This window comes from Zootoca vivipara, chromosome 1 (genome assembly GCF_963506605.1).
Source record: "Zootoca vivipara chromosome 1, rZooViv1.1, whole genome shotgun sequence".
Taxonomy (NCBI): domain Eukaryota; kingdom Metazoa; phylum Chordata; class Lepidosauria; order Squamata; family Lacertidae; genus Zootoca; species Zootoca vivipara.
The window spans coordinates 119,964,295-119,986,494 of record NC_083276.1 but is presented as its reverse complement, the minus strand read 5'-3'; the positions used below and the strand labels follow the sequence as shown (position 1 = coordinate 119,986,494).

The 22,200-nt window shown below is 44.6% G+C and overlaps 1 protein-coding gene across 1 annotated transcript in view; it reads right to left on the bottom strand.

Annotated features, from left to right (window-relative positions):
* NAB1 (NGFI-A binding protein 1) overlaps positions 1-21,159 on the bottom strand; it is a 47,355-nt gene extending 26,196 nt beyond the window's left edge. The window contains exons 1-2 of the mRNA XM_035136184.2: positions 20,877-21,159; positions 7,531-8,364 (exon numbers count right to left, since the gene is read on the bottom strand). Of these exons, the coding sequence (XP_034992075.1) occupies positions 7,531-8,349 (819 nt within the window). The 5' untranslated portion in view covers positions 8,350-8,364; positions 20,877-21,159. The remainder of the gene's footprint in view (positions 1-7,530; positions 8,365-20,876) is intronic.
* Between the last annotated feature and the right edge of the window lie 1,041 nt (positions 21,160-22,200).

Here is a 22,200-nt window from a genome sequence, read left to right as displayed (position 1 = left end):
TGGCACTCCCTCTCCGTTTCCTGACTCCCTCCATCAGACCCTTCGCTCTCATGACTGCTGGGAGACGGGCTGCTTCGGATGAAAAGGGGTGGTTCTCTATAAGCCCTCCCCCTTACAAGCCCAAAGGCAATCATTATGAGTGATGGCACAATAGCCTTCAGGCCAGGCCTGGGGAACGTGTGGCCCTTCAGACTCCCATCAGCCCTAGCCAGCATGGCCAATAATCAGGAATTATGGGAGTTGTAGTTCAGCAACATATGGAGGGTCTAAGGTTCCCCAGTCTTGTTTTAGACCAGGCATCCCCAAACAGCGGCCCTCCAGATGTTTTGGCCTACAACTCCCATGATCCCTAGCTAACAGGACCAGTGGTCAGGGATGATGGGAATTGTAGTCCAAAACATCTGGAGGGCCAAAGTTTGGGATGCCTGTTTTAGACAGTCAGCCACCAAGGAACTTCTCTCTAGGAATCAAATGATTGCAGACACCCAATATCCAGAGCAGAGGTGATGATCTGGCTCTGGCTGGCAGATCCACCTGGTCAAAGCCTGATTGATGTGTGGCTACACACTTGATGCCACAAGGACTTAAGTAACCCATTTTGCCCGCACAATTCTCAATCAGGCAAATGCTCCTCCTTTTATCGGTATTCTTGGAATTGAAGAGCCCCAAAAGCATTTTCTAAACAAAGATTTAATTTTGCGAACGTATTTGCTCGGTATGTGAACTGGAATTCTTTTTAAGATATAAGAGGAGTAAGATAAAAACTAGTCTAGGTATCGTGTTCATTTTAAAAGCATTGGCTTTCCCCCACATGGTCAGGTTCAACGACTCCCATCTGTCGATGTCTATTGATACCCCATGATATATTTTGTTATGTTTAATGACACTAATTTAGGTAAGTCTCGTGGCATTAACATGCCTAGATATTTAATGTTGCCATTGCAAATATAAACTTGGTATTGTTTAAATGGTTGAACCAAAAAGTTGTTTCCTATTAACATCAGCTCCTGATTTGGACCAGTTTATAGTGTATCCAGAGATATTGCCAAAAACATGTTTGGACCACACAATTCTCAATCAGCCAGTGCGCTCAAAGGCATAGCCCGCAAACCTCAGAACTTGCCACATCAGGCACAGCACTCCCCAAGACCAGACAAACAGTTGTTTGCTGGGCCTTGGGTATATGGGCCAATATACCTGAAGGAGCGTCTCCACCCCCCATCGTTCTGCCTGGACACTGAGGTCCAGCTCTGAGGGCCTTCTGGCAGTTCCCTCTCTGCGAGAAGTGAGGTTACAGGGAACCAGGCAGAGGGCCTTCTCAGCAGTGGCGCCTGCCCTGTGGAACGCCCTCCCATCTGATGTCAAGGAAATAAACAACCACCTGACGTTTAGAAGACACCTGAAGGGACCTTTTTAATGACTGGTGTTTTAATGTATTTTTATCTTTTGTTGGAAGCCGCCCAGAGTGGCTGGGGAAACCAGATGGGCGGGGTATAAATAATAAATATTATTATTTATTATTATTACTACGCATAGGGCTTGGCAATCGTGGGAACAGCGTTTCCCAAGCACTGAGAGTCAGCTGACTGCTTTTCATGCAAACCCCACTTTTGCCTGCCCCATCATAGATGACATCAGGTGGCAGACATTATTATGTTGGAGGTTCTGCATCCCAACTTGAGGGACACAAGACCTTAAAACAGTTGGTGTTAGAAACTGAGATAGAAAACTGATTCACCAAATGGCTCCTGACGTTTTCCGGGCGCCAAAACAAAAAATATATATAAAAAATAAAAAAATCAGCAACACTTTTTTATCCTTCTTCTTGAAAAGCATGAACCACTTTAGTGCTACGTGAGCCGGGTAATCTGAGGCACGTTGCATGGGTCAGCGCCATCTTAAGTTCTCATCTTTTTCCACTGGCGTTATTACAGAAGGGCCTTCTCGGTAGTGGCGCCTGCCCTGTGGAACGCCCTCCCATCAGATGTCAAGGAAATAAACAACTATCTGACCTTTAGAAGACATCTGAAGGCAGCCCTGTTTGGGGTTTTTTTTTCAATGTTTGATTGTGTTTTTAATATTCTGTTGGGAGCCGCCCAGAGTGGATGGGGAAACCCAGCCAGATGGGCGGGGGTAAAAATAATAAATTATTATTTAGTGGGTCCAATGGCAAAGAAGGCGGTTTCTGCACATGCAGTAGAGGGAAGGGAGGGGCAGATGGGGCTCACTAACCTGGGAAGGTAGCACCAACTCTGACAGTTTGGTGCCACGCTGCCCTGCAGACCAGCTGACTGGCGAGGCATGGCAGCCATGTCAGCCAGATGATGTTAGGCACCAAATATCTCCACTTCCTCGCAAAAGGAAGGTTGCTTGTCGCAAAATGCACCTGGCACCCGGCAAATTTTGAACGCTGCCTTACAACAAACCAAAGTGGCCTGTATGCCCTTTGAATAACACTGGCTACTTTCTTCTAGGTCTTAGCGATACAACCTACGACACACAAGATTCCTTCCTACACCTGCAACTCAACATGATGTTTTGTGCAACACTGTGTGCTATCAACAGTTGCCAACATCTGCCAGACATAACCTGTTTAAGGGACAGGATGTTCTGGCTAAGGTATGGCATTTTACAAGACAATAGAAATTTTAGTCTCTTTTGAAATATTGCCCAGGAACTCGAATTAGGAATTTCCACCAAGGTCAAGGAAACAGTAAAAGCCTATAGGATTGCACCTTAAAGCGTTAATTTTATTAGAACAAAAAAAGTCAAGTCATCCACAAGTTGGGTGGTTATGTTAACTTATAAAAACCAAGTTAAGAAACAAAAAAACAATCAGACGAAGTTACTATATAATTCAAGGACACAGGTGGCGCTGTGGGTTAAACCAGAGCCTGGGCTTGCCGATCAGAAGGTCGGCGGTTTGAATCCCTGCGACGGGGTGAGCTCCCGTTGCTCGGTCCCAGCTCTTGCCCACCTAGCAGTTCGAAAGCACGTCAAAGTGCAAGTAGATAAATAGGTATCGCTCTGGCGGGAAGGTAAACGGTGTTTCCGTGTGCTGCTCTGGTTCGCCAGAAGTGGCTTTGTCATGGTGGCCACATGACCTAGAAGCTATACGCCGGCTCCCTCAACCAATAATGCGAGATGAGCACCACAACCACAACTGGACCTAATGGTCAGGGGTCCCTTTACCTTTACCTTTCTATATAATTCATTACAATGCATCAAAAGTTTTTACGGTGCTAAGAAGGTTTCTATAAATATGAACAATTGACTGAACAGTTCTCCTCTTTGCCTTTTTCCCCCTTGAACACCAGTTAAGTCTACAGTTAGAATTAAGGAAAAAATAAATTGAAAAGTAGAAATGAAGAAAATACCCCCAACTATTAAAAACTTCTGTCGGCTCTTGAAGGCAACTGTTCTAGATTAGGCAGGAAGCCAAATTTAAGCATCGTCTGAGTCAACTTTCACTGATTTTTCACCTCGGCTGCCCTTTTGCACCAATGACAGCTTTGCATTCCAACTTGGGAGGTATAGGCAATCATTGCAGGTAGGTGATGGAAGAAATTTGCTGTGTTGCCATCATTGCTGCCCTTGTTAGTCAATTACACCACCGTGAATTGGGGTTGGTGTTAAGTAAGATCCACATACACAGTGGTATTCTTTGCTTAATTGAGTATTTGACTACAATCAAGTAATAGGCAGTCAACTGATTTATCTTTGGCCAGTCAAACCAATTACAGTGGTACTTTGGTTCCCGAACGGCTTAGCTGTCGAATAAATCGGCTTCCAAACGCCGCAAACCCAGAAGTGTTCCGGTTTGCGAACACTTTTCGCAAACCAACCATCCAACGCAGCTTCCGCTTGAGTGTTGGAAACTCCTGCAGCCAATCGGAAGCCGCGTCTTGGTTTTCAAACCGTTTCAGGAGCTGAAGGGACTCCCGGAACCGGATTAAGTTCGAGAACCAAAGTAGCGCTGTATAACCTAAATCCGACCAAAAGAATAGTGATACCCAAAATCCACAGAGGAACGAACACTTTAACCTTCCTGGCCACGCTACTGGTAGATCCCTGCGAGGTTTTGGTAGATTGTCGGTCAATCTCTGGCTCCCTTTCCTCAGCGTTATTGAAACTGACTCCTGCCCCACCCTCCATTGTTGTCCGATCAGTGGAAGGGAAGACAGAGCTTTCTCTCTGTGGCTGTTTTCGTTCAAAGCTATATTATTGTGAGTGACTTTTTTCCCTTGACCCTTGCCTTTAACCCCCCCCAAAAGGGGCTTTTCTCCCCCCCCCCCCAAAAAAGCAGCGGTAGATCATTGCCAGATTTTAATTCTGAAGGTAGATCGCAGTCTCTTGGGAGCTGGCCACCCCTGTCCTAAATTAATCAATTTAGGTGGGAAATTGGAACAAAATACCAAAACCTACGTGCAAAGCCTAATTGTTTCAACTATGGATTTCACTCTCATTTAAAAACTTGATGGAAGAAACGCAAATGCTTCACTGGATGAAGATCCCACCTCTAAGTTTTCTTCTACAATCCAAGCAACCACCACCCAAAATACGCTTCCTTCTGTTCAATCCATTTCAGCACCTGACTAGAGCTCATGCTCTTTGAAACAAACAAACAAAAACAGTGCTAATTTTTTAGGTGGTACACAGATCAAAACCTTTTTATATCTTAGGGAGAAGAAGCGATGGAAGAAGAGTGGAAAGATTTTAAATTATATCTTAAAAAATATGCTAAAGTAACATATTAGGATAGAAATTAAGTTGTAAATGAACTGTGGAAATTTTTAATATGTGAGATGATAGATAAAAAATAATATTTATAAGGTGATTATAATGATATAGAATTTGCTAATTATAAATCCAACAAAGGACCACAGGGAGGGAAACCCGAGGGGGTCCCTATAGACAATGTGAAGTGATTAAGGAATGAGTAATTTGATTTAATGTTTTTATTCTTTTTTGGTATGTTCTTATTGTTGTGTTTTGTCCTTTTTTGTCTATGTGCTTTTTTCCCCCTTTTGTATTCTGAAAACTTTAATAAAAAATATTATTTAAAAAAAACAAAAACCTTTTTATATCTTAAGGAAATTATGGCTTTGAACCCAACTTTTGTACCTTCCATATAAGGGAAGCAAAATGTTTTAATACCATTGGATTAGCATTTCAGATTTCAGTACAGTGCAATTTGTCTGCATTCCTGAAATGGCCACACTGCTATTCAGACATTAATTTTATCTGAAGGTAAAAGAGAGAAACTTTCATTTTGAATATAGTATAGTACACACATTGACATGATAAATTTATATCCATCATGTGGTACAGGAGAAAATGTGTTTGTCTAAAAGAGGTTTTTTAAAAAAATCTGCAAAACTGCCCAGGAAGTTTTTCGTCGAGAAGAAAGTGTTTTGCAGAGGACCATTGATTTTCACAGAGCTCCGTCCAGTAAATTTAACTCTGGTGGATGGAAGTACTGTCACAACTCCCTCCTTTTTTATCTTGCATTTTCTGAAAGGAAATATTTCACTAGTGTTCCCCAAATTGTGAGGGGGGAAATGTTGCATCAACTGTAAAATGAAGAAATGCTGACACAATATTTGCTTAGTGTTGCATGTACTGTAACTGTTCATCAATAGTACCCAAACAAACAAGGATGGTTAAGCCTGGAATTTAAAGCTACAATGTACAACATGGAAACATGCAATTTGGTAAAGAGATACTCCTGAAGCGAATGACTAGATTCATTCCTTTATGAATTGAGGGACTTTATAGGAGAATTTGGCCTAGAGACCCTTCCTTGGAGATGCAACTGTTCTTTGCTTGGACAATGATCAATATTAATTTTAAGACTTGTGTATTAGGCGTTTCCTTAAGCACACACAGTGGTCAAACTCAGGGTTTCCTAAACCTGGGTCTCCAGCTGTTTTTGGACTACAGATCCCATGAGCCGTAACCACTGGTTCTGCTAGCTAAGGATAATGGGATTTGTAGTCTAAAAAAAACCAGTTGGAGGCTCAATTTTGGGAAACTCTAGTCTAGCTTAATGGAACAGGCTACCTGCACTGCCGATCTTTACCTACCAACCAGAGCAGGAAACAAAATGTTTGGTGTGGACAATATCACTTTAGTTAAGATGTCAGACTCTGCAAGATTAGACGGCAACCTTCAACAATTTTGGGCCAGGATATCTGAAAGACTGCCTTCTCCCAAATAAAGCTGATTTAAGATCTAGCTGTTACGCCCCACCAAGAGTTTCTGTTGGTGAAAACGGGGGCAGAGTCTTTTTTGTGTTGGCACCCTGGTTATGGATCTCCCTTCCTAGGAAATTTAGACTGACTTCAACTTTGTTCAGCTTTAGGAAGGCCACTGAAACTTTCTTATAACACCCAGCTTTGGGTCAGTTTTTAAAAGTATCCAGTAGATGCAGGAAGACAAATTGACTTAAGCCATGCCTATCTTTAAGGCCACTGATATTGCTGGTCATATACCCTGTTTCTCCTATTTTAAGACGTAGTCATAAAATAAGCCATAGCAGGATTTTTAAGCATTCAAGGAATATAAGCCATACCCCGAAAATAAGACATAGTGATAGGCACAGCAGCAATACCGGCCGCGGCAGGAGGAGGAGGAAAAATATAAGACATCCCCTGAAAATAAGCCATAGTGTGTGTGTTTTTTTTTTTTGAGGAAAAATAAATATAAGACGGTGTCTTATTTTCGGAGAAACACGGGTAGTTATATAACCCATTCATTCCACAGTGTTTTTAAAGGTGATTCACACCTGCCCCGGTTTTTAATCTGTTTCTCACATTATTATTTTTAAGCTGAAGCGAGGACCTTCTTTGGGTTAAAAGGCAACACAAAAATAATTGTACAGAATAAGAACAGAAGCTTTCCATTTAAAGTGCCATTTTAGCTATGCAGCCTGCTCTTCAGAAAGACACCTGACAACTTTCAGGTTGGATGACGCATCTTTTAAAATGTGCCCACGTATTATTATTATTATTATTATTATTATTATTATTATTATTATTATACCGCCCTATACCTGCAGGTCTCACAAGATAAAATCAAATATAAAAACACAAAATACATAATCAATATTTTTAAAAAATTAACCAATAACACCCAACACATCTTAAAAGGGCATTGGATGTCAATCAGTCAAAGGCCTGGTTAAAGAGTTCGTTCTTGCCTGGCACCTAAAGGTGTATAATGAAGGCGCCAGGCAAACTTCCCTGGGGAGAGCATTCCACAGACAAGGAGCCACTGCAGAAAAGGCCCCGTTCTCGTGTTGCCACCCTCTGGACCTCTCAGGGAGGAGGCACACCAAGGGTATACAAAGAAGTACAAATATTCTGTTATAAGGCCTTAACAATTATTACTGGCCTGACAAGATGTGGATTTTCTGCGCTTCCCCTAAGAAAAATGTAGTATCTGGGCTGGTGCGGCAGGAGGAGAGAACCTCTGCGAAGAAGACTGGAAAAGAACAGGGGGAACGGATTCTTGCTCGCGCCACTTTACCTCGTGGAGGGTGAGATGCTTGCCGTCTTTCCTTTTCGAGTCAAACCTGCCATATATTGCACTGAACTTCCGGATCTCCTCCTCTTTGTGAGGGTCCTCGTCACTCATCTCAAATATGTGGCCCACCATCTTGGCCAGCTTTTTGTTTATTTTCAGCAGTTCCTTCACTTCGTTCAAGTCACTTTTGGGTAGGGTGGGAACCATGCGCTCGACGCACTCGGTGACCGACAGGGCCGCCGCCGCGTCCAGGGCTTCCGTGTTTTCCTTTGGTGAGGCCGGAGAGCCGACCTCGGCTGGGGAAAGGCTGTGTTCGCTCTCTGTAGTGTGGTGCCCTTGCCATAGTCTCGTTTCGCTGCCACTCTGCAGTGTCAAGTTCCCCACCCCGTCGGACTTGCCCGCGCCGACGCTCTGAACACAGGTGGCGGCGGCACATTTTGGGATCTTCAAGTGAGGCTCTCGGGTATTACTATTCCTTTCGTAACTATTGCATGAGATTCCCAACCAAGCAGGAGATCCTTCCGGCAACTTATATATTGGAATGCTACTGACCGGTAAGGAAGTAAGAGGCTGGTTAAAAAGGCCTGGGTTTGTCACCCAGTCTCTCAAAGCCTTCTGCAGTCTTCGGACGTGGAGAGGTTTGCTGGCCATGCCGACGAGCGCCATGATCTCAAGGAACTCCTCTTCGCCAGCTTCACACAACTGCTGGACGTCGTCCCCTCCCTGCTGAATGAAGGCATCGAAGTAGAACAAGAGGTTGGCTTTCTGCAATATTCGGTACAGCTGCAATTCTCCAAGGGTTCTGGGTAACGCTGTGGCCATGGTGGGTGGAGAGCCCTGGAAAAAAAGAAGGAAAAGAAGGAGAGTAACACAACAAATGTCCACTTCCAGATGCGTTTTCCAACCAATGCGTTGGTTCTTTCAAAACGTCTGTGATTTGAAAGGCGAGGGAGGTTTGCTGGTGAACAAACTTATTAGTTACGAGATCTCGCATGGTACAACGAAGACAGTACTGGACCGGGACCTGGTTCAACGTTCAAAAACAAACAAACCCTAATCATCTTCAGTGTTTGAAATTAGCCAAGCGCATTTTGCACCTGGCTATCGACCACATGTGACCAAGCAAAGGTGCCCAGGTGCCAAGATGGCGCCTGACATCACCATATGGAGGTTCATGCTTATCTGCATAATCAGAATGAATTTCGGGAAGCAGAAAAGGCTGTGCAGTCTGAGCAGGAGCAGTCATCGTTAAGAAAAAGTGGTCAGAATAGGCCAATATGTATGTACAGTGGTACCTCGGTTTAAGTACACAATTGGTTCCGGAAGTCTGTACTTAACCTGAAGCGAACTTTCCCATGGAAAGTAATGGAAAGTGGATTAATCCGTTCCAGACGGGTCCACGGAGTACTCAACCTGAAGCATACTTAACCCGAAGTATGAGTGTAATTGGTTCTGGAAGTCCGTACTTAACCTGAAGCGTACTTAACCTGAAGCGAACTTTCCTATTGAAAGTAATGGAAAGTGGATTAATCAGTTCCAGACGGGTCCGCAGAGTATTTAAACTAAAAGTACTCAAACCGAAGCATACTTAAACCAAGGTATGACTGTAGTATTTGGCCAAGTCAAATCGTAATGGGCCGCTTTCTGTGAAACATTAACATTTATTAATATTTACAATTTTTGATCCAGGTGGCAACAGAGTGGTTCTGCCTTTTACGGCAGAACCCCCCCCCCCCGCAAAAAAAAAAAGATACCCCTTTTGCAAACTAAAGTTAAAAACAGGGAGCTGGGGACTAACCGCTGTAACGTAAAATTATTAATAAATGTATTTGTATACAGAAAGTAACTAAAATCGAGCTGGATATTGTGAGGGTCTTCGATTTCTTCTGAACTCTTGTTTCTGCCTCTGTGTGTGTGTGTGTGATAGAGAGAGAGAGAGAGAGAGAGAGAGAGAGAGAGAGAGAGAGAGAGAGAGAGCGCACACACACACGCACACACACACATGCAAACAAACAAACAGAGGAAACTAAATGACACATAGCAACAGTTCTCTTACTGTCCCTGAATCAAGTGACTTTTACTCTTTAAGTTGTGGGATGGAACACTGGGGCAGACAAGTCACAACAATTCCCAGAGTGTCCACTTGGAGGACTCACCTGGGGAACACCTGACTAAGTTCAGTTCCTGTTCCTACAGACATGCAAATGGGATGGATTAGCTGGCAGAAAAGCCCCTGGCCAGCAGCCATTCTCTCTCTTAGCCTTTTCTCCTCCGATGGGAACACATCTCCAAAGAATCTCCAGTTAGGATGGTTCTCCCTCTTGGCCTGCAGCCAAGAGTGAGACCAAATGGAGCCTCACTTTACTAAGTAGTCTCCACATGTATATAATTGTAACTTTTCTACATAAGCCTGCCTTTCTGAGATTATGCTGTTAACTCAGGATGAAACTGTAAGTAAACTCTATCTTATTTTATAAACACTGTGTTGTGTATTTCTTTTAAGAGGGACAAAGGGGACTTTGCCAGGAAGTATAATATTGAAGCATAAAGTATAATATTATTGTACAGGTTTTAGCAAACCTGAACGCACTCGCTTTGCTGCGCACAAAAGGGGAATGTCACTTTGCTGATATTGGAAGCTTGCTAACACAAGCTTGGATAGGATCTATCTAATAATATATCCTAATCCACATCCCTAACATTCCCACATAAGTTCCCCTAGTTCTTAACCTAGTTCAAGCTTTGTCATCTGCTCAGGTTGCACAGAAAAAGCATTTTTGGTTCCAGAAATTCATTCGAATTGTGCAGATAAAATATAACTGATAGAATTCGACAGGATGTGGTGTTACAGTGTGTGAAAACAATCGAGATCCAATGATCCCCCAGGCATGCCCCTCCAGATTGTGGAGATGTCAGGCGCCTAGCTGATTTCAAAACACTGGCCGACAGTTACTCTGAAGCACTTCCATTTAACTTAAGATACTGAAGGGCTATTCCATTAGCAGTTTGACCATTTAAACTATGGGTGGAGAACCTCAGGGCCAAGTGAGGAATGTGGCTCCGCTATCTGACACTAGAACTCCCCGGAAACCGCATCCCTCATTAGCCCTGCTGCTTCACATCCCAAGTGTTTTCGCCTGGCTGAAATGTGTCCTTGGGCTTGGGATAATGCTCCTTCTCTGTCCGGATGGAGAGCAGAGATGAGCGTTTGAGAGAGTTTGTGCACAAGTAGCCCACTGTGCAAAGGTAAAATTAAAGATTTGTTGCTTCGCCCACATACAAAAGCATGGCTGATTCCCACACACAAAAGTAGTTCTGCTTTAAATCAACAGAAAACTTTCTGAGGCAAGCACAGAATGCAAGTCAAACGGTTAAACCTGAATTTCTTTTCACACAAGGATGTATCTGTTAAGCTTTAAATAGTCTCCGGCTCCTACAGATCTCCGAAAATCACACAAGAAAAGCTAATGAAACTAATACATTAAATTTAAAAGGCATGAACAAGTTAAATTAACCTCATTTTCAGCTCATCACTGATACATGAACTGCCTACTTGTAAAAGCTAACCAGGGGTATCCAGACTTTTTTCAAAGAGGGCAAGATTTGATGAAGTGAACATGTATGAGGGCCGACCAAAGTTGTTGAGCTTTTTTTTTTAGGATTTAACACCAAACTTGCTGACATTTTTTTAGGATTCAAGTTGTTGAGCTTTATGGGGATTGAAGGGGTTCAGCTTTTTAAAATAATTTTACACCAATAAATAAACTACCACAGGGGCCAGATTAAATCTACCGGTGGGCCGGATTAGGCCCCTGGGCCTGACTTTGGACATGCCTGAGCTACGCACTGTATCTGGCCAAGTCAAATCGTAACAGGCTGCTTTCTGTGAAACGTTAACATTTATTAATATTTACAATTTTTGATCCAGGTGGCAACAGAGTGGTTCTGCCATACAAGGCAAAAAAACCCGCCCCCAAAGAGATGCCCTTTTGCAAACTAAAGTTAAAAATGGGGACTAACCACTGCTACATACGTAAAATTATTAATAAGTATATTTGTACAGTGGTACCTCTACTTACGAATTTAATGCGTTCCGAACGCACATTTGTAAGTAGAAAAAAATTGTAAGTCGAATCCCATAGGAATGCATTGGGAGAAAAAAATCGTAAGTCGAAGCAACCCTATCTAAAAATTCGTAAGTAGAAAAAAATCCTATCTAAACTGCATCCAAGATGGCGGCGTTCGTAAGTAGAGTTATTCGTAAGTAGAGGTACCACTGAATATAGAAAGTAAGTAAACTTTAGCTGCATATTGCGAGGGTCTTCAACTACTTCTGAACTCTTGTTTCTGCCTGTGTGTATGTGTGCGCACACGTAAGAAACCAAATGGCATATAGCAACAGTTCTCTTAGGTGCTCTGCAGGTTCCATGTTCGGTCTTGGGTTCTAGGTATAACTTGAAGCCCGCATAGCACCTAAATGAGGCCCGTTTGGATATCTGCTACCTCTTCCATAAGAACAGAAGAAGCTGGCTGATGGATCAGGCCAGTGGCCTATGTAGTCCTGCATCCCGCTTCCCACAGTGGCCAACTAGAGATCAATGGGAAGCCAAGAAGGTGGGCCCAAGGCCAACAGCGCTCTCCCCACTTATGAGTCCCACACTGCTTCTAGAAGGGGAGGCAGAACCTACCTGTTTTGGTTTGTACCTGCTGATAACGTCACCCTCCTCGAATTTGTCCAACAGGCTTTTAGAGCCATCTAAGATGGCAGCCGTCACAATGCACACATTTCACCTTAAGACTGTAACTAGAGGCAGACTTCCAGGGATTCACCATCATCCAAGCTTTTCCCCAAACACCCACCATCCCTGAATATGGGTTGGGTCCAGAAATACATGAGCTGTATGGGACTGGCAGAAGGTGACTTTCCCAACCCACCTGCCCAACACTTAGAAGAAGCATGGGAGGGTGACTGGGTATCGGCTATATAAGAAAGTCTGTTTCTACCAGCCAGCTTTGCATGCTCAACTCTGAACTTTTAAACTTTTTTTTTTGTACACTGCCTCAAGTGTCCGGAAAGGCAAAAGTAAATTTATTTTACGTAAATAAAAATTTACTCCCGCGGGAAAGTCTTAAAGCATGTGCTTAGCTTCCCAACTGCAAACAACGAAAATATGAACGGTGCAATTCTATAGACGTCTGCTCAGAAGTTGGCCGCACTGCGTCTAGGCCTGACTCTATCATGACCCAAATTATTAATGTGCTAAACCCGAACCCGTTCACAAGCCAAAAGATCTGCACCTGTTGTTTTGGTCTCACAAAGCATTAAGTCAGAACGGCGTTTCTCAAAGGGTGTGGCACGCCACACTGGTGTGGCAAGAGTGGCGGGAAAGGAGAATCAAAGAAACATTTAAACATATCAGTCCAGTATAGTATAGTGTGTGTTTGTGTTTGTGTACACACACACACACACACACACACACACACACACACACACACCACCACCACCACCACCACAACAACAACAACAAACAGTAGCCACACTTCTCTTCAAGAGCATTGGCTATTCTTCTACAGTTCTCCGTGGCACAACATATTGTGAACGGAGATTTTCAACTTTTGACAAGTATGAAGTATGAAAAGAGAAAGGCTTCCTTGTGTTGATGAGGAGATAAGATTCTGCTTGCCTCAAATGCAAATGAGATTAGCTGGCAAAAGCAAGCTCACGCCTCTCACTGATCTAGTTACAGGTAGGTAGTCGTGTTGGTCTGGCGTCTCACTGAGTTTGCATACACACTTAATGTATTTATGCAAGTGGCTCGCTTATACAGTATATTCCTGCGTATAAGACTACTTTTTAACCCAGGAAAATCTTTTCAAAAGTCGGGAGTCGTCTTATACGCCGGGTCGTTTTATTAATACGCCGAGTATATCCCAAACTCTATATTTTAACTGGAAAAGTTGGGGGTCGTCTTATACGCCCAGTCGTCTTATACGCCAGAATATACGGGTAATTCTACGTTGGGAATGATTCATGGCCTTAAGTAGCTGCATTGTTTTATACCAGGCACCCCCAAACTTTGGCCCTCCAGATGTTTTGGACTACAATTCCCATCATCCCTGACCACTGGTCCTCTTAGCTATGGATCATGGGTGTTGTAGGCCAAAAAACATCTGGAGGGCCGCAGTTTGGGGGTGCCTTTTTTATACTTTCTGGTTGTCCCGTGATCTCATTATAAAGTAGCTGTGCTCTATGTGGGGACTCTGGGGGTCTCAAGGTCATGCCGTGGGCACAGCTGATATATGGGAACCAAATGCACGCCAGCGAGTGTCTCACAGTAGCCAGAACGCCCATCACTAAGGAAAGACCAACGCCAAGTTTCCAAAATAAGTCTCCCTGGATTCAATCGCACCTTTAAGCAAACCTAGGGAGGACGCCATTGGAAGTCTGCAAACTTCAGAATAGCTACTTTCAGGGTGGGGGAGTCCACCTGCAATCAGTAAGCGTTACCTCTAAGTAAACACCAGTAGGATTGTCCAGTTTACATCCCTTGAGGAGCTTGGCACAATGTAATACTCTGAGCAACTTTGATCCACACTACTACCCTCCCGGGCCTGAGCTTCATTTCATTACCACTCCATGCCCTCTCGGAGGCTGATTGCTAGTCTTCCACGCTGTGTTAGAAACTCAGATATATAAAGCTAGGTGCCAAACAGCTCCATAAACCAGCGTTACAGATGCCAAAACGGAATGTCTAGTTGCCATTTGGGGGGCAGACAGCTCGAAGGTTGGGATTTTCGATAGGACTTTTTGGTTCCTGAAATTCGTCCTGATTGTGCAGATTAAAATATCGCAGATAGTATTCTAAATGATGTGTTGTCAGTACAGTGGTACCTTGGTTCTCAAATGCCTTGGTACTCAAACAACTTGGAACCCAAACACTCCCAACCCGGAAGTGTTTCGGTTTGTGAACTTTTTTCGGAAGCCGAACATGCTCCGTTTTTAGTTTTACGCTTCCGATTTGAGTGCCACACTTCAGTTTTGAGTGTTGCACTGAGGTCTGTCTGTTTTTGCGGCTCTTTATGTTTTGTTTTTGTGACTGTGTGGAACCCAGTTCAGCTACTGATTGTGTGTCTGCACTTACATTGCTTATTGCTTTCATTTTATGGATCAATGGTCTCGTTAGATAGCAAAATTCATGTTAAATTGCTGTTTTAAGGGTTGCTATTAAAAGTCTGGAACGGATTAATCCGTTTTGCATTACTTTCCATGGGAAAGCGCGCCTTGGTTTTGGAACACTTTGGTTTTGGAACGGACCTCCGGAACGGATTAAGTCTGAGAACCAAGGTGTATGTGAAAACAGGCAAGATCCGATAATTCCAAGACATGCACCTCCAGATTTATGCAAGTGGTCTAAAGCCAGGTGCAAAATGCGTCTAGCAAATTTCAAACTCTGATTTCACTCATAACAAACACCTTTCCAGCGGAAAGTGCAGCACAAGACAGGAGGCAGCAGAGGAGAGCAATTCCAACTCAAGTACTTAATAGTTTGCCTCCCACTTTTTTTCTCGCCAAACCAACAAGCTTCTCCTTTGCACACAACATATTAATTAGGGTTGTAGATGTACGGCCTTGCACCTTTCTGAGAGAGCAACAAGGCCTCTTGTGCTCCCATGACCATTTATTGGCTCAAGGCCCAACAACAGCCACACGGCGACTAATCCAAATTCCACGCTACAGGGCGTGGAACAATGCACCAAAGTGGAAATCCAAGATTTCACCCTACCACCTCAGACTTACAGGAAGGGAGGGAAACAGATACTCCAGACGGAGCGTGGCCTGTCTGCAAATGGCTCCCGTGCACTAAAGAACAGTTCCTACGATCATGGTTCGAAATTAGCAGGGTGCCAGGCTCATTTCACACCTATGGATTCTCCATTTGCAAGCATCTCAAAAGGTCTGGGTGCCATTTTTTTCCCCCACCTGGCCAACACTCGAGGATTACTGAAATGTATGTGCTTTGAAGCCTTGAAGGATATGCTACGGATAAACAGTATGTTAAGGAGTTTAGCAGTAAAGACTAGAGTGTTTTGAAAACTGAAGTATGGTACCAATATTTTTATTGAAAACACCAAATTAAACATGTATTAACAATTTCTGCTAAAAATGTGACCCTAACAATGTGTCACTTCTGTGAATTGTGTACTAGTTCATGCCTATCAAAATAATAAATAAAAAGTTTTGCCGACCTCCCCTCCCCCAAATGGCGACTAGACATTCTGTTTTGTCACCCACAACCCAGGTCCCAGGAGCCATTTGGCTCCTAGATTTTCTATCTGAGTTTCAAACAGTGCATACAATGCATTTTGTTGTTGTTTTTGTTGTTGTTCAATGGCCACAGCTTCACAGATCAAATGGCATGAGTCAAATTCTGGGTATCATCTCTGGGGCAATGCCGGTCAATAGAAGCTACAGACATACCTGCCAAGTCCTGGACTGCGGAATCCGGGACCGGCAAGCGCATGACACCAGAAGTTGCGTAGACGCAACTTCCGGTGTCGCTTTGCCCATTTATGGGCACAAAAAATGGCCGGCGCCGGCAACGGAAGTCGTGTCTACGCAGGTCTGGAAGTGCGTAGACGCAACTTCCGGTGTTGATTTGCCCATCTATGGGCACCGAAAATGGCCGGCGTCAGAAGTCACGTCTACGCACTTCCGGACATGCATAGACGCGACTTCCGGCACTGGCCATTTTCGGTGCCCATAGATGGGCAAAGCACGAAAAAAAATGGCCCCCAGCAGGAGCTAAATAAGGGAGAATAATGGGAGAGGAACCAATACGGGGGACCGCCGGGAAATGGTACGAAAAAACAGGGGGTTTCCCAGGGAAAACGGGGTACTTGGCAGCTATGTACAGACTTATTTAGCTGTGAGTCATCCACCATCAAATTATTTAATTGCACATGTGAATAAGCGGCCGTTCAGATATTTCCCTTTCGGCACCTACAGGTTTGCACGTATGAACATGCAACCAGCCTCAAGATGCTTTTTAAATTCCCTCAACAAGCTGAATCATCAGGGTGAGTGCAGCCTTAACTTTGAAAGTTGCAAAACCTTCTGATACCAGGGGGAAAGTGTGTGTGAGAGAAAAAATTTCAAAACATTTTCAATATTTTGATTTTTCAAGTAGGGTCTGGAGTGATGGGGGGAAATACAGGACACCTTTTATATCCAGGGTTATGCACAATTTCCCCCCCTAAGTAAACGTCTTTCTTGTCCTGCTTCTTTCTTGTGCTGTTTCTTAAATAATGGTTGCTGCATTTGTATTCCGTTTTATGCTGGTAGTCTGGGAAGTAAATGGCAGGCTGAACTTCACAGCAGGGTTCAAATCCCCTAAATAAAAAATAAATCCCCTAAATAAAAAATAAGCATTTGAGGCCAGTTACTAAGAATTGTGGGTGGGGGGGACATTTTTATAAATGGGATTGGAAGGGGGTAGCAAGCAAGAAACACTTTCTGATCCACAGCACCAGGTGAGTTTGCATCCTTAATAACAAAAGCACACAGTTTGTGTGCTACTAAGACTGCAATCCTAACACCAAGTACCTTGAACTAAATAGGATTTACTGGCAAGGAGACATGGTTATGGTCACGCTGTAAAGCCAATTGTTTTAACTTACAAGATGTGATATGTGGCAGGCATTAGAATAACAGCCTGGGAGGATGCTACAGAAATGCTAAGAAGTGTGGAATTATTGTAGCTGTTTTAACTATCAAACAAACGACGGGCCAGAAATCTTCAATATCTCGCTAACCAAGTCAACATCTTGGGATGATCAACTTTTAAAATAGAAATTCCTGCCCAGAGCAGAAGATGGAAATTGCAGGTTTTCTGTGAAGGTTACGGAGAGGAGGCGTTTCTGCTACTGCTGCTGTGAATGTTGTTCATGTAGGCGAACCAGGATAAGAGGAGAAGTCAAGAAAGTGTGGGCTGCGAGGGTGGGCTCAGCATGCGTTAACCAGTTCCTTCCCAGGCTGTCCGCAGGCTGCCTCGGTAGCAAAGGAACTGGGAATGAACGTTCGCCTAGAGAGATGCTGTATGGAACTGAGCAATCAAAATTTCACAGTCAATCTCTGGGCACCTTGAGCAGAGAGGAGCTAGCAAAGACCCACTCTGTGCCCTCACAAAACAACCCCCCTTTCCCCAATTAATACTCTGGCATTATGGGGTGTTTTCACACAAGACTCCCACCAGTTTTTCTTTAAACACATCTGTAATACAAATGACTGGGTGGGATACCTTTGAAAAAGAAGGGGAAGCAAGAGGAAGAGAACTGTTTTTACATTTCCCCCTATATTTGCACAGATGTCGCTTGGTTTTCTAATGCCCCCCCCTTCCATTTTAACTTCCCTTTCTTTCTCTTTTCTCATGGCTAAGGAGCGCTCCCATTCAGCGAAAGTTAAATGGCAAGGAATGAAAAGCAAAAATGAATATAAAAAATGATCTAGTAACAAGGGCACCAGGCTTCTTGTGGACATCTTCAGATACAGTTAAAGTGAGTTGTATGTAACAGAAGGTTAATTCAAGAGTTGGTGTGGGGCATCTTTTTAGGTTTCAAGTGCCAGCAATTGCTTCCTGGCCCCCGCCACAAAAGAGAGAAAGGAAATCCCAAGCTTGAAAACTGTGTTGCAGTGGCACGGAGCTCAAAAGCCAGCAATAGTGAGAATTCTATAGGTACCTATACAAAGACAGAATGGGATGGGGTGAGGTGAGGGGCAACATCTCTAGCCATTCCCACTGCCACTGGGCACATGTTTAGATCTCTCACTTGCAGGAAAAGTAATAGAATACATTCTATAACCATCTTTTCTGACCTTGCAGAGGAGGGCATAAGTTTGGACTGGGATCTGCTAGCAGAACTCTAGGTTATTTTATGTAGGTCGGCAATGGATTTATGGCTTCCAGTCATTAACAAAATGGAAGCAACCGAGTGTGTTTGTGACCCGCCTCCCTACTCATTATAATGCTGAAATCATGAAACCTAAGGGACTGCGAGAGACACCAGGAGCGGATTTGGTGTGGAAGGAATGTGAGCTCAGTTCCTGGGCTTGTTAATTCTTTCATTCTAAATGTATGGATCTCAGGGGTTTTTAGAAAAAACAAAGTACATCCTGCAAGCTTGCCCACCCACTAGACTTTCCAAAAGATTTCTTCAAAAATGACTGAACGAATATCTGTGCAGCTCACAGGATCACTGTATCTTCCACAACACGCGACTGCCTATTTTGAAAGGCTCTGCAATCGTTCTGAAGCCTAGCTTTCCGGTACGAAACATTAGTAGACTAGATGGCTATTTCTTTTTTAGCAAGCAGGGCTTAAATAAACAACTTTATCAGTGGCATCTTGATGCTAAACACTGTTTGCTCTGATGTAAGTCCATTCTACTTAGTTGCAAATTTTAAATATGGTATACTGCTTTCTTTGACGTAAGAAATGTTGAAATCGACAGGGCTCCTTTCCAAATTCAGGATGAAGGTGCTAACAATACAATCCCAGTATTTTCCCAAACAACCAGCTACCGATATTTAGAACTTTTTTTTTGCTAACTAAACAACTAGGATGGTGTTTGTTTTTTTCTTTCCCAAACTAGCATTTCTTTCAAAATATGCAATCAGTTCTGCTCCTCTACTAAAATGGCATTTTAGATCTACTGATTTTTATTAGGGATCTCTACATTAAATTTATTATGTTCTGTTTTGACAATCCACCAGCTTTTCATTATTATATTTTGGTATCTTCAACATTCCCCCTCCCCCACCTTGGGGGAAGCTGAATTATTAGTTTCTAAACAGTTTCTAATCAAAGTTGGTAAATAAACCAAAGTTCTTTATTAAAACAAATTGTTGCTTTCAGTAAAATAATTTGGATCACCTACCTACGCTTTCAAAACCCTACAAAGTGTATCATTCTTTTGAGGGGGCGGCAGAAAGAAACAGGAATCCTCCCATTCAAAAATACTAAGCTGACTTTATTTTACAACTAGGGTGTGTCTGTGCAAAAAAACAACGACACATCATGTATTTCCACACACATGGGAGTCTATGCTTGCAGCCAAATGAAGGAAAGCTGTTAAATATATCTGCCGGAGGGCAAATATTGTGAGGACAAGTGTCTAAGAGGGACAATGAGCAATCGCTTAAATAAAAGTCTCAAAAATCTGTAGCATAATAAATTTCCCCAGCACTTAAAAAAAAAGTTTCACAGCTGTTAATGTACAAATCAACTGTAGAGAAAACATAGTAAAAAAAAATCCCACCCAATGTAGTGTTTGGATTTGCACTCCATCTCCCAAACTTTTAAGCGAAGACAATACATGGATGTTTCAGTACTTTCCTCCCACGCCCTCACCCTTTTCTGCTCTGGATTTCTCTGGGAATCATCCACACTCCGCCTACACATATACACGAATCCACCCTCTCCTTCCGGCAATCTGCAGCAGCAGGAATGAACTGTACCAAGCAGCAGCTATGAAAACACCCTGCAAGACAGGGCAGAAACTTCTATTTTCCTTTTATCCCATTCCTCCCATCAGCCTCGAGGCAGCATGGCCAAAGGTCAAGTGTGATGTGAATTGGGGAACTTGGATACCTCCAGATGTTGTTGGGGACTCCACCCCTGTCTCAGTTTCTCCCAGTTACACACACCCCACTTTACCACCATCACAGCCCCAGAAGGCCAGCGAGGCTGAACCAGAACTTGCAGCAGAAGCCTCGCGCGCAGCTAGCATTCTTAAGATATTCGCCTACCGCTCCAAGACGCGGAGGCCTTACACCCGCTCTGTCTCGCATTCACACGTGCGTTTTTGACGCGCGAGGTTGACTTCTCGACGAGTCCGAACCACGCAGGCAAAGTTTCAGCCGCTGAAAAGCGGGGTAAATGCCTCCCGAATCGCGAGCAAGAAAAAATCCATTGCGGTCTCTCCAGAAAGGCGTGTGTGTTAGATAGGTCCTGCATTGCAGAGGAGGTTGGACTGGATGACCCTCGGGGTAGGGTCCCTTTCCAACTCTACAAAAGCTGCAGCCTTAAACCCGGAGCGGATCACATGCCAAAGATCTCGCTTTGCCGGGAAGGAAACGCGCGCACCTCTTAAAAGATAACTCGACGGGGAAGGCGACGGCAACCTGTTCGCCAACATTTCGCAGCTTACTCGGGAGCCAGACAAAACTAGCAACCCTGCAAGAGAAAGGATCCCCGCGATCGCGCCCGCACAACCCCTTGCGCGTCTCTCCCCCCCCCACTCCTGCGCGCGATCCAATGCCTGCCGAGCAGCCACGAGGGTCTCCGACTTACTTCTTCCCCGCAGGACGTTGCTGCTGCTGCTGCTGCCGCTGCCTGCCCGGCTCTTCCCTTCTCCGGGTGGGCGCGAAGTTATGGCCAGGGTCGCCTGCGGCCGGCCTCCTCCTCCTTCTTCTCCTGCTGCTGCTGCCGCCTTCCCATCGGGGGGCGAGCTGCCTCCCGCCCCCTCGGCCCAGCTCTGCCCGGCAGCCCCGCGACAACCCAGCACTGGCGGCAGGGCTGCAGGGAGGCGGCGGCGGCAGCAGCAGCCTCGCCTTACCTCCACCTCCTCCTCCTCCTCCTCCACCGCCGCCTCCTCCCGGCCTTCCCGCCCGCGCGCACATCCAGGGCTCCCCCTCCCGCGCCGTCGCCGTCACGTGGGGAGATTCCGCTCGCGCGCCCGCCCGCCTGCGCCGACGAGCCTGCGCCGGGCCCAACTCCCACGCGAGGCCGCGTGACGCAGAGCAGGGAGGGAGGGGCATAACGACACGCCGGCGGGGAGAGCGCAGGGGGAAGGAGGGAGGGAGGGAGGAATGGGACGGGGGAGCGGAGCGCCCGGCACGGCGGCAGCGGCGGCCCAGCGCGGGGAAAGGGAAGCAAGGAGCGCGGAAGCGGGGAGGAGGCGCCTCGCGGGGCAGAGCGCCCCTGCGGCCCCGCTTTAGTCGTCGGAAGGGAAAGGGAGGCTCGTTGGGAGGTTGGAAATGACTCATTTTCTTTCTTTCTTTCTTTCTTTCTTTCTTTCTTTCTTTCTTTCTTTTCCTCTTTCTCCCGTTCTTTCTCTTTCTCTAACTCTTTCTTTTTCTTTTGTCTGTCTTTTTCCTCTTTCTTTCTCTTTCTCTGTCCCTCTCTCTTTCTCTTCTCTCTCTCCCTTCCTCCCTTTCTCTCTCTCTCTCTCTCCATCTCTCTCTTTCTTTCTTTCTTTCTCCCTTCTTTTCTCTTTCCCTTTCTCTCACCCTTCCTTCCTTTCTCTCTCTCTCCATCTCTCCTTTCTTTCTCTTTCTCTTTCTCTTTCTCCCTTCCCATCTCTCCCTTTCTTTCTTTCTTTCTTTCTTTCTTTCTTTCTTTCTTTCTTTCTTTCTTTCTCTCTCTCTCTCTCTCTCTCTCTCTCTCTCTCTCTCTCTCTCTCTCTCTCTCTCTCTCTTTCTCCCTTCTTATCTCTTTCCCTTTCTCTTTCTCTCCCTTTCTCTCTCTTTCTCTTCCCTCTCTCCCTTCCTCCCTTTCTCTCTCTCCGTCTCTCTCTTTCTCCTTTCTTTCTCTTTCTCTTTCTCCCTTTCCTTCTCTCCCTTTCTTTCTATTTCTCCCTTTTCTCTTTCCCTCCCTTTCTTTCTCTCTTTTTTCC